The sequence below is a fragment of the Molothrus aeneus genome, chromosome 7 (assembly GCF_037042795.1).
Source record: "Molothrus aeneus isolate 106 chromosome 7, BPBGC_Maene_1.0, whole genome shotgun sequence".
In the NCBI taxonomy this organism is placed as follows: Eukaryota; Metazoa; Chordata; class Aves; order Passeriformes; family Icteridae; genus Molothrus; species Molothrus aeneus.
This window is the reverse complement of record NC_089652.1, coordinates 27,297,530-27,314,722: the sequence shown is the minus strand read 5'-3', so window position 1 is coordinate 27,314,722 and position 17,193 is coordinate 27,297,530. Positions and strand designations below refer to the sequence as shown.

At 40.3% G+C, this 17,193-nt stretch overlaps 1 protein-coding gene across 6 annotated transcripts in view; it reads left to right on the top strand.

Annotated features, from left to right (window-relative positions):
• The window catches only part of CLASP1 (cytoplasmic linker associated protein 1), a 155,426-nt gene that overhangs the window by 121,950 nt on the left and 16,283 nt on the right, over nt 1-17,193 (top strand). For 4 of the 6 annotated variants that reach the window (XM_066553544.1, XM_066553543.1, XM_066553542.1 and 1 more), the window contains 5 exons: nt 4,966-5,109; nt 6,353-6,459; nt 15,049-15,199; nt 15,796-16,042; nt 16,810-17,000. In XM_066553544.1, coding sequence (XP_066409641.1) covers nt 4,966-5,109; nt 6,353-6,459; nt 15,049-15,199; nt 15,796-16,042; nt 16,810-17,000 — 840 coding nt within the window. Of the gene's footprint in view, nt 1-4,965; nt 5,110-6,352; nt 6,460-11,353; nt 11,471-15,048; nt 15,200-15,795; nt 16,043-16,809; nt 17,001-17,193 lie in introns of all 6 variants that reach the window. The other 2 variants (XM_066553540.1, XM_066553539.1) reach the window with 1 other exon arrangement.

Below are 17,193 nucleotides of genomic sequence, written 5' to 3'. Positions count from 1 at the left end.
CCACATTTTTCTTAGACTGGATGGTTATGCATTCAGAATACAATTGTGTGTGATGCATTCAGAATATAATTGTGTTTGTCAAAAGTGATGAGTAGATGTTAGTGAGGCTCTTCCCCAGACTGATCACATGATAAAAGGCATTTATAGGCAGTGTTGGTCCATCAGACTGATGTCCAGACTGGAGACAGGAGTTTGCAAGTTTTTAACCATAACCTTCTCTGAACTTTAAGATCTCTGTGAGGGCAGGTGCAGGGAGATGCACCTATTGCCCCATTCCTGGCTGGCCAGATCCAAGTGCCATCCCAGTTCAGCACTGCCTAGGCTCTGCACCTCAGCAGAGGTTTTCAAGTGTCTGTGGAAGCCACCAGGAGGTTGCCAAAGCAATGCCTTGTAGAAGAACTAAGGGATCATGTGTAAGCCGGAGAGCTGTGGCCAAATTTAATTTTGAATTTAATTTCAGCTGCCCTCTGCCAAAAGGAATGCTCTTTTGATGACATCAAATAATGCTTTTTTATTAGTTTCTGTTACTTGAAATGAAGCAAGAAATTGATCAAAATTCTTCTGCAAAAAGATACCACATGTACTGTTTAGGTGACTGAGTTGAAATCAATGTTTTCTTTGAATAATACCAACTTTCCTGTTTGTCAAACCCAGACGATGCATAGTTGGGTGGGTGAGGATTTGCCAGCTAGGACAACTACAGCCTCCTCAGGGCCTGGTGAAGGAAACTTGGAAGAGAAATGTAAACAGGTAGACTGAAAGCCTTGTGCACTAATCACACTAATTGTGTTTGCAGTCTCAACTCAACTGTCTAGCTGTGTAAAGAGACCTGGACTGGGAGCCTGAAAAAAGTGTGTCTGTCTGAAGTAATTTTTGGCTTTGATGTGTTTTTCTGTTAACTCTATTGTTGTAGTTCCTCATAAAGGATCAAGATACAAAGTCCCCTTCTTTTATGGGGCTGCCAGTGTTGGGAGCCCATCACCAATAGATGTTTGAGTAACTTGGAAACTGCCTTCATGTAGCTCAGGAAACTATCTGCTTGTTCTGCTTGGTCCACTGGAGCAGCAGCAGCAGCAGTCATAAGGCACTTCTATTAACCCTAGGTCACTGACCACATTTCCTTTCTAAAATCAATGGATTTTTCCACTTAGCCTTGATCTGTTTGCTTAGTAAGCCCAAAAGATTACTAAGACATTTTATTATAATTCTACAAAGTTGAAAAAGTTACAGATTTTGATGAATCTGACTATCATCCACCATCTAGGTAAAAACAAAAAACAGATATTGCTGAAGCATTTGTGTCCTTTTAGAAAACAAGTGACACTGTTGGACAGCAGGAATTGCAGTGACCTGAGTGTGAAACTTTGGGAGCTGCTACTGGCTTGTGGAACCTGATCTCTCACTGCATTGTGATAAGGAAAATAACAAAGTGACATAAGCAATCCTTTGCAAATGATTCAAGAACCTGACACTGAGCCAGACCCCCTCTCTAGCATAGTCAGGCTCTGAAGTGACTGGAGTTTCTCCAGCTGAAGGCAGCAGAGAATGGCTTCATTAAGATTAGATAATCTGTAGAGTCTACGTTGCATGTCACTGAAGGAGATGGATTAGTGTTCTGTACTAATGGTACAGGGACACAAAGGCAAGGGAAAATTCAGATATGACTTTCTTAAGACTATATATCATCAAGCATGAGTGTTGCATGGAGAATGTGCATTGTGTACAGAAATAAGTTTTTTTATTTCTTGTTCTATTTATTTACTCCGACAGTAATCTAATGAAGAAAGACGTCCAGAAATTCAGAGATTATGAAAATGTCTTTGGTTTGTTACAAACTGAAAATCCACAGATTTAAAATTCTTAGAAACATTATCTGTAGAAGATGTCCTTTGATTAGGTAAAAATATGCTAGATAAGTGAAACTTAGAGGATTAGCAAGTGTGTCCAGATCTAACTATTACAACAGATAGGGAAATGCTGCTCCTGATGCTCTTCATTACCAAAATAAATTACTTGTGTTAGAAGCATTTCAGGAGTGAAACTTGAAGCATGTTACAAATGTGATTTCAAGCTAGCATGGACCTTCCAGCTTTTGAGGCTGGTAAGTAACAATGTTGATCTTACAGTGGTAAGGGACCAAGGCCTTTGTGTATTAAATATTAAATAGGAAATTATGGACAGACTTTCAAATAATGGCTTTTGCCTGAAATAAACCTGGAAATGCCATTGAATGTCTGAAGACAATTTAGAAAGAACACGGACAGGGTTTTACCTGTGTTACTTCAGTGTTGTCTTTGAGACCTTTCCTGGAACACCACTCTCAGGATGTAGTAGTCCTTGGCTTTATTTCAAAAGGCATAAACTATAGGTCTGTTTTCTTTGAGGCCACAGAAGATTGTGAGCATTGGGAGCTGCTGTTAAGCACATCATTCAAAGCCCAGTGACTATTTACAGGTGACAGGAAAGCTGCTGAAGAGCACTGGGTATACAGAATTCTGGCAGACACCCCTAAAGACAAACTGTATTTTATGTAAAGAGGGAGGGTAGACATAGTTCTGTTGTTATTAAAGCCAAAAAGCAAAAGTGGAACAAACCTGTAGTGACCTCTGAGACCTGAAACTTCTCTCAGCTCCTGCTGTAGGACAATGTCTGTGCTATTAGTGTTTGTGGTGGAGCTTTGCTGAAGGTTTCTCTCAGATCTCTGAGATGCATCTCAAACATCTCTGTTGGGCAGCTCCTGACTTAGCAGTTGATAACTCCAGATATTTTATTCTCCAAGCAATCTCTCAATCTGTGAACCTTGTTGATCAATTTTCGTGGGGTTTGGTTTGGGGTTTTTTGGTTTTGTTGGTTTTTATTTAATCCCAGTGAATGTGAGGTCTGCTTGTTCTGACACAGAGGATCTGCATGTCCACTCCTAACTATCGAGGATACGCATGCCGTTCACCAGCGGGAATGTTCGTTGGCATGACTTGTCACTTTGCATCCAGTTCAACTTGCTGTTCCTTGTTCTGAGATCTCCTGTGTGCAGTAATATTTTTATTACAGAAAATACTGTGCCGATGAAAGCTTAAAAGTTCTTGGATCAAAATGGACAGAAATACACTTCCTTGTTGGATACCAGGCAGGCTTCATAGCAGAGTTGTCCAAAACTTCAGGTCAGAGGAGGGTAGACAATGGAGTTGAGAAAGCCATGGGGAAAACTATCTCCCCGCTTCTTTCATCCTTAGATCTATAGAATGGAGTGAATAATGGCATACTGTGTTTCTGTTCAAGTCAGAGTTTTGGCAGGAGAGTCATCATGATCCATCTGGTATGAAGTCTGAAGACCTGTTGTTTGCTGCAGTCCTTGGAAGCCTGTTGAGTGTTGTGGGCCTTGGTTCCTTTGTTGGCCATATGAAAAGGATGATACCAAACTTTCATGGATGGAAAATGTTTTTATATGCAAAGCTGTGCTGGTTGCTGCTGATGACAGAAGAAACAGTATAGCTTGAATTGCAGTTGCACACTGAAACAATGGGGTACTGTGATTCCCTTCCACTATGAAGGGTGCTTGTGTACCCAAGTTCATAATCTGTGAAGAATTCCACTCCACAGGGAATTGCAGATCCAATTAATTATGGCAACTTTGTGAGCACATAACTTACTAAAAAATCATTCTTTAAAGTAATGAGAACGATGAATGTACATTTATCCCTACAGCAGTGAATTACATTTGTACCCTTTTCAAAGTTATTTTTAATTTTTAGGAGATTTTAGAAAGTACCTGAAAGGATCAATCCCAAGTGTCTGCTCTTCTTAAGCATATGTGTATGCTTTTCCAAAATAAGAGCATGTGTAGCTTTGCTGCTTAACTTTGTGAGCCCAAGCCACTGCTTTGTGTCCAGATATGTATTCTGAAGGTGGATGTGTCAATGGCTACACCCCCCCTTGGAGAAGGTGCTGCTGCAGACTATCAGAGGTCCTTCATCATAGCTTCATTTTTTTTTTTGTTCTTTTTATTGATGTTTGTTTCTTCAAGGTAAAGTCAGGGAAAAAGCCCACAGAACTGGTGCATCCACACAGGTTGGATGCTGCTGGGGAAGTCTAGTTAGGAACATGTGAGGTTAATTACTTTTTCAGGTCTGCACACTGTGATTTATTCTGCTTCCACTCCCATTTGATTCCATTGTCTTAGTTCAGGATCTGCAGAGCAGTGTGCTTGCTAATGGACATGGGGAGATCCTGTTTTGGCAGGATTCTCTGAGGCACATAAAGCAAACCCTATCCAGTAAAATTAATGATAGAATTCTCAATTGTTTCAGTGGTACCTCGGTTTCACTTACTAAATTTAGGAAATGTGGTGGAGTCTAGCTGGCCCATGGTCTAGAGAATGGTGGTTGTCACCATCCTCATAAGTCTTCCACTTCAGATGGAGTCTTTTATTGCTGAAAAAGCCTGAGTGGTCAAGACTTAAAAGGAGAGGTGAATAATCTGTTAGATGAAACAAACTTGGGATCCCTAGGAAGAGAAGAGGTTGGGTGGGAAGAGAGCTCATCCCATTCACACGTAAAATAAAAAGCACAGGAATGACAAATTGCAGTCCTACAGTCTTCATACTTGTTTGAACTTCTAGTTTTATTTGTTTTCAGTAAATCTTTGCAGTAACTTGTTCAATTGAAATATGTGCTGGAGAGGACAATGGTAAGAGTTTCTCACTGGGCTGTGAATAGCTGTACACTTCACATCTGCGAAAATAATGATATAAATGCAGAAATATATTTAAGTTTTAAGAACTAAAGCTAACTACTGCTGTTAGTAATTCATTATGAGTTATCACAAAGAACATTTCAAAGATTTGTCTGGTAGGAGAGTCTTGTTTTTGAATGAAACACACATCACTTACTGTAAGGATCACTACCAAGAGAATGCATGCTCCTTTCAAAGAACAAAAACTGATGGTCTCTTTTTTCTTCTTCTTTTCAGGCAGCACAAATAGTCCTGATTTCTCTCTTTGAATTGAACACTCCTGAGTTTACCATGTTACTTGGTGCCTTGCCAAAAACATTCCAGGATGGTGCTACCAAGCTCCTGCACAACCACCTCAAGAACTCCAGTAACACCAGTGTGGTGAGAAGCCCTTGTCCTTGCAAACAGCAGAGCCCCAAAGACAGCAGCTCATTGATAAGCTGTTGCAGATGTTCAGTTTGAATTATCTGTAACTGTTGTCTTGAAGCAATATGGCAACAGAGCCTTTGTTTGATTTTGCTTTTAATAGGAACCATTAAAATAAAAAACTCAGTTATTTTAAAATTTAATATAGTCCTAACCAGAAGAGATTAAAGAATTACTGAGAAGTGCATTAAAATTGGTGGGGTTTGTGCTTTCAAGTTGGTGGTGCTTTTGAAAGTCCTGCCAGTAATGACTTTTTGGCTAAAACAGATCCTGATACCACAGATTTTCTGGGCTTATGACTGTTACTGAGATCAATTTAATAACTGTTATACTGTCTGTTAAGGAGCTTGCAGGATCTTTAATAGGACCTACAAGGTCACCTCACTCTCTGCCTATTACCTTATGTTTTGCTTTTATATGAAGCTCTTATATATTTTTATTTCACTGAACGAATATGTTAGTAGATTTAAATAGGAAATTTCTTTCCCTTCCCAGAGCAGCAAGGATTAGGGAATTTTTTGTCTTTTTAATGTGGAAATCTTGTGAACTTGCTGGAATTTGAACCCTCCTACCTTTGCACTTCCACAGGGCTAAATAGAGTTTAGTGTAAGCTAGAACTGCAGCGTTAGGCTTCCAGGCAAATGGTCTGGATTCTCTAATAGTTTTGACTCTGTGAGAAAAGTGTCAGAATTGAGAGCAATTTCTACTCATTTTGCTGTGGTATAAAAGATTGTGCAGGCCAGTGGAAAAATGCTAAGTTAGACTGCTTACTTATGCTCCTAACAAGCATAATCAGAATGCTTTAGACAATGTGGAAAATAGCTGTGTAATTAGAATACTAAATTGTCAGGGTAATGATGAGCATATTTTGGAGCCTTGCAAATCTTGTTTGAGAAGCTGGATTGATTGACCAGTTCTCTGGCAATATTTGCAGGCCATACATGTTGTGTATTTAAATTGCAGGTACTGTGGGTTTTACAGAAGTGCACATACACTTTCTTTATCCTCAGAGTCATATTTTCAGGAGCATATTAATGACTACATGAGCCATGGCTGCAGATTTTTAGGTCAAAAGGCATAATCAAAACTGCACTAATCTTGTCTAGAACAAACAGAGGCACTGTTTGGACCTGTTGCTGTACTCCTGCCTGTGCATTGCAACACATTGCTAATCCCTGTCTTCCTGCTTCTGTGTCAGGGTTCCCCCAGCAATACCCTTGGTCGGACTCCTTCCCGGCACTCCAGCAGCAGAACCAGCCCCTTAACTTCACCTACCAACTGCTCCCATGGTGGACTGTCTCCAAGGTAATGTGGCAGGCTAATTAAACCCCTTGCAAAATACTAAAGGATTTCAACACCAAGTGTGCGTTTGCAGAATATGACTCACTTTGAAAGCAAAAAGAAGACAATAAGTTTACAGTAGATTTCTGCAAAGAAGCAGTGTTTGAACATGATAATATGTGGCTGGTGATTGACTTCAGTGTTCCAGTCCTCATGCTGTCTGTGTAATCTTAATATCTTTTCTTATCATATTAGTTTTCTTTTGTGGCCTTCTTCAGAACTACATTTGTGGCTAATGAAGGTAATACTAATTGGCAGCATTAGAAATAAGGTCCTGTTGAGATTGCTTATGTCACAAAGTCTGTGATGACTTTCAGAACAAGAGTTTCAGATTGTGCCATTTTTTTGGTGTGGACCTGTAATCAGTAATTCTTCTGGCTGTATTACAGGGCTTGAGCTGCTGAGAGAAGTGCTGTATCTGCTGTTCCCCTCTTATTCTTTGTGAGGATGCAGGACAAGCAGAGTCAGTGACTGTGTTTCAGTGCTGAGTACCTCCCAAATTGCTCACCTGGCTCCTCACCAGCAGAGCAGTGGCCTGGTCTTTTGAGCAGCAGGTCTATTGCAATCAGGTGTTTTGATGAAGCTGCAGGTGCTACCCTAGAATATTTTGGTCCACTCCAAAATCTTGTATTCAGCTGACTTGGGCTCTTGGCTGCTGGGAATATGGATGTTTTGCAGCATTAAAACTTAGAGCAGGGGAGAGGACATTGTAGACTGTATGTTCTGGGACCATAGAAATATTGGGGGAAAGCAGCAAGCTGTTACCTGGACAAGCTCTGGTTCACGCTGTGGAAAAGCTTAAATTCTGCTGCCTTTATCTGCCTGTCCTCTTCATGACAGGTTGTGGAAAAGTATAAGGAACCATGTTGGGTGGGGACTGCAGTTCATAGTGCAGTGTAGCAGATGACATTGAAATCTGTTGATCTACCCATGTTAATTGCAAAACTCTCTAGGGATGCTTAGACATGTGCGTTCCAGTGTGTCAGGAAAAGTACAGGCCTTTAGCATTTAATGAATAATTATACTAATACTAGCAGCATAGGAATCATTGGTGTTTCCTGAGAAAATTTTGGGTATCTAAATACATCTTTGTGACTTCTAAATCTCCTGTAATTCAAAACTAAACCAAGAGTTGGCAAGCCAAAGCCAAGTTGCCTATTATGAATTTTTTTCCACAAAGGTTTCATTAAGAAATTAAGTGGTAGAGTTTCAGGGGAACAGTTCCAACTATGTTGCTTCCTTTTTGACTAGCTTGAGCATTGTTGCCCTGCTGATTTCTGTCATGGGAAATTACTGACTGTGTCTCCCTGTGGTTACGTTGTGGTTTTGTTGGCCATGTTGGCATGTGGCACTTATTTTGTAATTCCACAACCTTTTACCATGCCTTTTGGGTTTTGCCATTGGGACACAATTGTTTATTGCCACTTCACTCACTGTTTTCTATTTGTCTTTGCATTCTTCTCACCTCTTGATGTCAGGAGGCAAATATCAAAGTATTGATTAAAGCATCCAGTGTACATTGTTGCTGTTGCTTTCTAGCATTTTGGATTTAGAAACTGAAGGGTTTTTTCTACATGTGATTTGTTCTCAAGGACTAGTTTGAGAGGGCATATAATTCCAGAGCATTCTGCCATGGATGCAGTTGCCAGGAATTTCCTTTAGAAAACAATCATTCCTTCCATTTTGTAGAGTTCTTGGAGGTGTTTAATCAAAAATTTAGGTGTCTTTTTGAGAAGTGTGTCCTGCTTCCTTGCTAGATTTAGTTATTCAAGAGTGATGTTTAAAAGTTACTCTTCAGTGATAGGTGAAGGTGGAAGCTGCTATGAAAGCCCTTTGAAATATTTGGAAGGGAGAAGCTGTATGTTTTTGTGGTGAGTGCCCTCTGAGCTGTAACAGTATCTGCAGATTTTTGCCATTTGTAGAAAAGGCAAGTACTGCAAATCAGGGGCAATAGCTTCTGAAGCTCTGCTGGGCTGCATCGTTCTTGAAAATGTCTCGTGTAGCACAGTTTGGGCACAGTCCTGACTTAAAGGGAGAATTTAGCTCTGGTTGTCCTTTCAGAGAAGAGGCTTTGAAAGATGTGCTGACAGGTTGTGGTAAGTAGCGTGTGCTGCAGTATTGCATTCTTTGGTATAGGTGTTTCAGTGTCGTGTTTCCATTTCAAATGCTTGTTTGCTATTCAGCATTGCTGGGAAATGTCACTTTTCTCTCTACAAACTCAGAACATAAGCATGCCCAGGCCATTCTGATAGCAGTGTAAAGGATAAAGATTCCCAGTTTCTTTGTGTAGCTCTTCTCCAAATTTAGGCTTGGCCTTACATTTTCATGGGGCCTGCTGCCAAAGGTTTGTAGTCAGGTTGTGCATTCCCATTGCCTCCTGGGATGCTCTGTGTGCAGGCCCTGCTTACCCTGTCCCTGCCCATGCCTTGTACAGGCAGCCTGAGTGTAGTCAGTGGAAGGATTATCTCCACTTCTTAAGGCCAGCTTTGGTTTTGAAGATTATGCTTTCCTTGTGTTTTTTTCTTGGTTCACAGATTGGAGTTAAATGCAGAGGCATACGTGTCTTTGGAGCTGGGATATGTGCAGAAAGGATAATTGGGTTCTGTAGAAATATGAAAATGCTGCTAAGCATAGCTGCTCTCCCATATTACTGGTGGTTTGAGGGCAATACCCTCAACATTAGTCAGCAAGGTTTCCTTGATACAGATTTACTGTAGTATCTGTGTGTTCCAGGTGACTGATTTTTTGGGAGTTGTGTGTTTGTGTATTTATGTGTACATGTATTTGGGCTCTAGGGATAGATTTTGAATGTTTTGGCTGAAGTGGACTCTGCAAACAGCTGATTTGCCTATCCAGATGATAACATCTGCTTAAGTATCCCCTAAAGTCTTCAGGAGGGTTGCATGCTTTCAGGGTCTTGGACAGAGTCCTTTCTCCTGTCTTCATTTACTCCTTCCAGTTCTGCTTCATGGTCACTATAACATATCCACTACATCTAAGTGAGTTACTTCTGCATTTGTATCTGCTTTTTTTTTTCATTAACAGTGTTAGTTTTTGGTGAGAGGAGTTATGGAAGAGAGATGCTTTCTGAAAAAGAAAACAGGGAAGGGCATTTGGGAAGACTGAAAATAATAGGAAAAAACCACCAGACTTCAGACTGAAAGAGAAGAATGTTTCCTAGGCAAAGCACAGATTCATGGCTTGGGTTTGTGTAGGAGAGGGAAATCTTCTGAGATTTAATAAATGATGTTTAGTACAAAGTGGCAAACACTAGGTTGTGAAGTCCTTTGGTGTTAGAATACTGTTCTGAATGGTAAATTGACTTCTACATATTTAAATTTTACATTCTGGTTGGGAACTTCACATATTAGAATTTTGTAGGAGTAATTGAATGAATACATTTGAAATGAGTTTCTGCCAAGTTTTGTTTATTGAAAACAAATAAGCAAAAATCACCCAAAATTAAAGAAAACAATTTAGTCTTTCAAAGATCTTTAGAGGAAATGCATCAGAATAAAAGGCTACAATTTTATCTGGCTATGTAAGTTTACATATTTGCTATTTCACTGATAATAAATAATACCATTAAAAACAAAATTTGATTGACACTTTCAGTATTAAGTTGAGCAAACAAAGATATGGAAACAGAATTAAAATAAGCCACTCACTTTATGCAATAAGAACAAGCCTGCATTGTTTGGTGGCCTGTGTTCAGGTAGGTGAGACCTGAGCTGTGAAATTTCTGATAAGCAGTCTGGAAGTCTGGAGTATTTCCTTGATAATACTGGCATGTAATAGCTGTGGGATTTGATTGCTGGTTAATGAGTGAAATTCTTGACACTGCTCTTCAGAGGAGTTTTTTAACTGGCTTTGCTGCTGTTTGCACTGGAGCAATTTTGACTTGTTTGTCACTTCTCACGTGAAAGTATCTTTCACTTGCATATGTACAAATACAATATCCAAGACAATGTGCTGAAATGTAATAGAAACAAAGTAGTATTGTGAATACTCCACCAGCTGAAGCATCTGTTCTCACTGGAAGGTGATTTTGAAAATCCATGTACCGTAATAGGAAAAGGACAAAAGCAAGAGTTTTGACAAATTGACACAGGAATGGATGTTTCACCCAAAAAGGCACAGGGTCATGCAGTAACTTAAAGGGGCCTGTGAAAGCTTAAGGAGCAATCTGAATTAACTCAGAGGCTGCTTTCACCCAGTCTTTCCAGCTTTGTCTGGTGAGACCTGGGCCAGGTCCCCATGATACATTGACACTCCAGACTGACTTTTCACTTGCTGCATATTTGGGTTCAGTTTGAATCTGGTGAAACAGGATCAGATCTTAAGCCCTGCAAAGGTTTTCTGATTATGTAGGGCCTGACTGCAGGCTTTTATAGAGGCACCAGGAGACAAACTTTACAAGGTACCTTCAGGTGTCTAATAAAAAAATAAATAAAATCCAATTTTTCTTTCTTCCAGGGAAATCCTGTTGCTTAGAAACACCTGCTTAGAGTTTGAATACACGTGTGGCCAGGGATTGCTTGCGTAGAACATTATAAATGGAGTTGTTTATAGAGGCTATATCCATTTGTGAAATCTACTGGTTAGTACAAGCAGGGACTGGATTTTTTGTGAATCATATTATGTTAGGAATAAAAATAGGAATGAATAATAAAGACCAAAACAAAGACTTGTGAGGCGCAATGGAGTATTCTTGTTTAATTTTGTTTCTATTAATTTTTTTCTCTCTCCAAGGCAGCATGACAGCACTAAGCCACTCAGATTATAGTTTCTTTTTTTTTTTTCCTCCCTCTCCTTTCTCTGTTTTTTCTCTCTTTTGTTTCTCCTCTGGTCACGGCAGTCGGCTCTGGGGTTGGAGTGCAGATGGGCTGTCGAAGCACCCCCCTCCCCTTTCTCAGCCTAACTCCATCCCCACTGCTCCTTCCCACAAGACTTTCAGACGCTCTTACTCTCCCAGGTAACAAGCTACCTGTTAAACCAACTTGTCTGAGGTGTCACAGTATTATTTACCTTTCACACCACAGGATTTGTTCAAATGTGGGATTTGCAGAGGCTTTGGTTGGAAGAGGAACAGAGATGATGATGATGATACCTTTCAGAGAGCAGGGGTGATGAGCAACCACTTGCTCGCTGCTTGGGGAAGATGCAGCTTGCAAGTGGGGATAAAAAAAAGTGGATTTTTCCAGACTTTTTCACCCATTCCAGAAGATGGCGGGGAATATGCTTCACAGTCAGTTTCCAATGCAGAACACAGTTGCTGAGCACTTTGGCAGGCACTGGTTGCGTTACGATTACCAGGGGCAGGATCTTTCAATTTGGCTGCACTGTGCATGTGACACTAGAGGATCTCCAGATGGACACATACAGCTCAGGAGTGACTTCACATAGAGCTTTGCTTGTGTATTGTGATTGTGGAACATCTTGGACATTTGTAGTATTGAAATTAAAATTGTCCTTACCACAAGATTTTGAGTATATCAGTTTCAATTTCAGCATCTGTTTCTCCTCCTCTGCCCTCACATGTTGTTCCAGTCTGCATACAGCTCTTGGATCAATAAAGTGGACTAAAGCTGTATGCTAGTTTTAAGAAAAAAACCCAACCTGAATACAAATTTAATTTGTCAGATCTCTGTTAAATTACTTGGATTTTTTAATGTTTAAACCCTGACAACAAACCCATCTGTAAATGTGGTTTCTCCTGACTTAGATATGTCTGTTACCTGAGGAAGGACTATATAGTCTTTCCTTAAAGCAAAAGGTCCTAATGAAAAACTATTGAAAGAAAAGCAAAGAAATTTTTCTTTAAGGGCTTAAAGTTTGAGAACCTGTGACATCTGAGTGAGAAAATAGAATGCAGTAGTAGGTACCTCTGTGAATACCTGCAGAATTAAAAACTTTAAATTAATGTTCTGACCCTGCTAGGACACTGTGGAGATAGCAATGGAGGGGATCCATATTAATTTTTGGAATAAAACTAGTTGAGAGTGTTTTTTCTGTCTTCTTTTATCTGACACCAGATAATAAGGTTTGGAATAATGTAACATATATTCCAGCCCAGAGCCTGAAAGTGCAAGGACATGAGTTACTGTGTACTGCTTGAAGACACTAAACTGTGGACTACTTACACATAGTTTGGATTGGAAACTGAATAACAATTTATGGAAGTAAAATGTATTTCATGCCAGACTGGAAAACTACCAAATTGTATCTTTATAAGCTTACAGACAGCTGCATTGGTTTTGTGCAGCAGATGGAAAATAATGTTGTGACATCCCTAAACGCTGCTCATCTCTACTCACTTCTTATTCATCCTGTGCCTTTCCTCTAGTTTTCTGCATGGGTCATAATTTTTTTTCCCTTTTGTGCCTTTTTTTTCCTGAAAGGTGAGTGTAGTTCCATTTTATTTTTATTCCCCCCATTGTGTTGTCTGTGAAGTATTCCAGTGCACATACTGTCAGTAGAGACGTGTGTTCACATTGTAGAATTTTCATTCATGTAGAGCACAGCCATAATGTGACCTCCTACACAGGCCTATTTCTGATATATGAAATCACTGGATTCTTTAGATCTTTATTAAAATGTGGGTTTGTGCTTTGACAGATGCATCAGATTGGTGGCTCTGAGAAATTACCTTAGTCCCTTAGCACTGAAGAGTCTGTATTCTCATTGTTCTCTGGTAACAGTGTAGGGCAGAATTCATCCCTGAGGAAAGAAGTGATGACTTCAGCAGATTTATTGTCAGTATTATATTTGTGATTATTTCTTGGGTTTTCTGCCATGGATTTAATTGTGTGACCTTTGGTAAGTCACATCATCTCTTGGTGTGAGAACACAGGTACAGTCATACCTTTTCAAATGGTGGTTTCATTGCCCACTTCAAAGTTGTATGAAAAGTCCTTTAATAGCTGTGAATTAAACGTGCTTGAGCTCAAAACGTATATTTTTGAGGTTGTATGAAACAAAGATTTTCCTATTCCCTACTGGTACTTCTAAAGAACCTAAAAACTGCCTTGCCTTCTGTCTGGAAAGCCATCACAGTGCATTACTGTTGTTCAGCTGTCTGAAAAGCCTTAAATACTTTAACTTCTGTAGGTTTATGAACAGCTTTTGTTTCCTGATCTTGGTCTGTTAAATGATTGCTCATTCTCCCTGATCTGCCAGACACTGTTTGGGGAATTGTTCTTTGGTTTCTTTGCCAAAATACATGGTGCTGATGCTTGTGTAAGTGTAGTGCGAACACGTTGCTTGGGAGCCAGGGATTATGGCTATTTTCAGTGTGTTAATCCCAAAGGAATTGGGAAGCCCATCTTATCCTCTGTCTGAAGTCCCAAGTTTCTTCCAGAAAAAAAGCTGTGGTTCTAGATATTTAATAGATATTAAATATCCTGCTTTTGGTTCCATTGAAAATAACAGCTGTGTACGCAGAATTCAGAAGGGATTTTCTTGTTTGTTTGTTTGGGTTTTTCCCCACCCATCTCATAGGGAATCTTTCTTTTGTGGAAAAGGAACACAGCTCAGTTCAGCCATCTGCCTCCAAGCTCATCCTGTCATTCTTCCCAAAATATTATGAAATAGTAATTCACCACTGTAGGGAGCCACTTCTTGCATTTATTGACAAACAACTTGATGTAAATGTCTGATTCAGTCTATTTGCTTCTGGCTCTACTGAGATCTGAGACTACGCCAGAAATTGTTCTCTCTTACTGGATCTATTAATTTAGTGATTGTCATGCAAACTCAACTTCTCCTAGATAGAGCAAAGCCCTGCCAATAATGCTTTTTTATTTTCTCAGAGATTGTAGGAACTTCTCTTTTGCCAGATCTTTTAATATCATCTGCCCTTGCATGCAAGGCATTTATCATGAGAGCTAATTTTGGATAACTCCTCAAGGAATCCCAAAACTTTTGGCTCAGAAATTTCTGAGGAACTGATAAACTGCGAGAAAGTGTCAGGTTTGAGTGAGAGAATGCCCAAACTTAGGCCAAATACTGAAATGCTATTTTTATCAAGGCACTGTGCAAGTGAGTTAGGTTTTACTATATAAATTTACTTTATTTACTTTATAAATTAAAATGGGCCATGTTAGACTAAGGTTTATGTCAAGTTATGTTTTCCTTTCCATTTAAATCTGTCATAGTTTCATATATTGTTAAACTTAAATTTCACTGATTTCATTTCCACCAGCTGTCACAACCATTTTGAGTTCTTACAGTGATTGATACTATTTTCCTTTTTAAATTACACCACTGCCACACTGGGAATAGGGTTTTTCGGTTTACAGAAGGTAGCACATTTACTGAATGTAAGAAACAGTGGACCTGTTTTCCCTTCACTTACAGCAATGTGTTCTCCTTGTTTTAGCCCCATTTGAGGGGAAGCTCAGACCTGAACTCTGCTTTGATTCCATCCATGTTGTGTTACAAGTCACTGTTAGAAAGGGCACTCCAAACCATATGTCTCCAGCTTGTTTTTGTTGACAGTCAGAAGCGGATTTCAGTTTCATTTGTAACATTTCATATACGTTTGGTCTTTAGTATGCTGGATTATGACACGGAGAACCTAAACTCTGATGAAATCTACAGCTCTCTTCGTGGAGTCACAGAAGCGATTGAGAAATTTAGTTTCCGTAGTCAAGAGGACCTGAATGAGCCAATCAAACGTGATGGAAAGAAGGACTGTGACATTGTAAGTGTTCTGTTGTTTATTGTCCCCCAATAGATGAAATTTTAAAACGTTGTGATCAAACCTGTCTGTGGATTGTTAGTGTACAAAATCCAGTTATTCCTGCTACAGGCATCTTCTGCTTATTGGTTGTTAATTTCTTATACCTTAATTGTGGGGTTTCACTGACTTTCCCTTGGCTCCCTTTGAACTCTGGCCTCCTGTGGAATGTGCTCACTGGGCTTCTGTGCAAGTGCCATGAAGGATGGAAACAGTGCTGGTGTTCCTCAGGCTCAGCATGGCTCAGTGATGGCTTTTGCCTGGAGTGTGTGTAGTCAGGTCCGTAATGGGAAATGTTAGGACCTGTGATCACTCCAAGTGTACAGCTCATACAGTATCTTATGCTGCAAGAGTGGTTACAGAAACTATGATTATGAGATATTTTTGAGCAGGTGTAGTAGTGTGAAAGGAAGAGGTAGTAATCAAAGTTTTACGTAAGTGATATGTATAAATAATACAAGTAAATCTGTGCTTTTTCCTGTTGGTGGGTGAACTCCAAAAATGCTACAGTTTCCATAGAATTTTGAACATACCTTTTTCCCTCTGTTCAATTCCCCTAGGTGTCTCGGGATGGTGGCCTTGCTCTCCCCAGTGGCGATGTCCGCGGAAGCGGTGACATGGTGGAAGGCGGCAGGATGGCTCTGGATAACAAAACCTCCCTCCTGAACACGCAGCCTCCCCGCGCCTTTTCAGGGCCCCGTGCTCGGGAGTACAACCCCTATCCTTACGCTGACACCATTAACACTTACGACAAGACTGCCCTGAAGGAAGCAGTGTTTGATGACGACATGGATCAGCTCCGGGATGGTTTGTATCCGCTCACCTCGTAACCCTGCAGGCAGCTCACTGCCTCTCTGGTGTACTTGTGTATGGCTGGTGCCCTCAGATACGTGCCTGCCTGTGCATGTGTTATGTATTACATTGCAACTGAGCTGAGGCTTGGTATGAAATACCCTTTGTTCTCATGTCCCAGCAGAATCTCGTCTGTGGATACTGAGGAGAAATGTTATATTGCAGTTTTGATTCTTGTTTGCCTGGGGTTTCCTGTAAACTACTCCCTTTAGCATCCACATGCGTCTGTAGGGACACTGCTTTGGGACCTTCCCCTTTTCATGGCTGAAATGCCTCACTCAACAGCTTGTTGTTATTGAGTATTTGACTTCATTTAAGTGCAGCTACACATCAGCTTTATTCTTTTGCAGTACACTGATGAGTCACTGTACTTGTATCTAAAGGTCATACGTGTGACCATTGGTTTTGGGTGTGTATGTCTGGGAAAAACCACGGCAGTTCTCATCTTGTAGAAGTAATTGTTGGAACTGGAAGAAATCCAATTGTCATCTCTTCCTGGTTCATTAGAAGCCACGTGCAGATGCATGAGCCGTGCTATGAACTCAGGTTAAATTATGGGCTAGTCTGATTCTGTTGCCTGCTTGACTGAGACCACCTGGACGTTGATGCATTTTTGGGGACCCCTTGTTACGTGAACCTTATTCCATAGAGGGTGAGCAGTCTTGGCACCTTTGATCTTTTCCCCATTTCTCCAAATGATTTGCTGCCATTTGTCCTAGAAGTACCCATTGACCATTCGGATTTGGTGGCTGATCTTCTGAAGGAGCTCTCCAACCACAACGAACGGGTGGAGGAGCGGAAAGGAGCTCTCCTGGAACTGCTGAAGATCACAAGGGAAGATAATCTTGGAGTTTGGGAGGAGCATTTCAAAACCATTTTGCTCTTGCTGCTGGAAACGCTTGGAGACAAAGATGTGAGATGTAGATTTTGTCTTAACTCTCCTGTCCATTGCTTCATCTTGTGTAATAATTCGTACACACTAGTTTAAATGAAACCTGCCACTCATCAGTGATACTGCACTGCTCATTTTTTCTTTTGAAGTTTGACAACTCTTACTTTAGTTTTCACTCTGTTCAGTGATGAGTTTTAAGTTACTCGAAAATGTC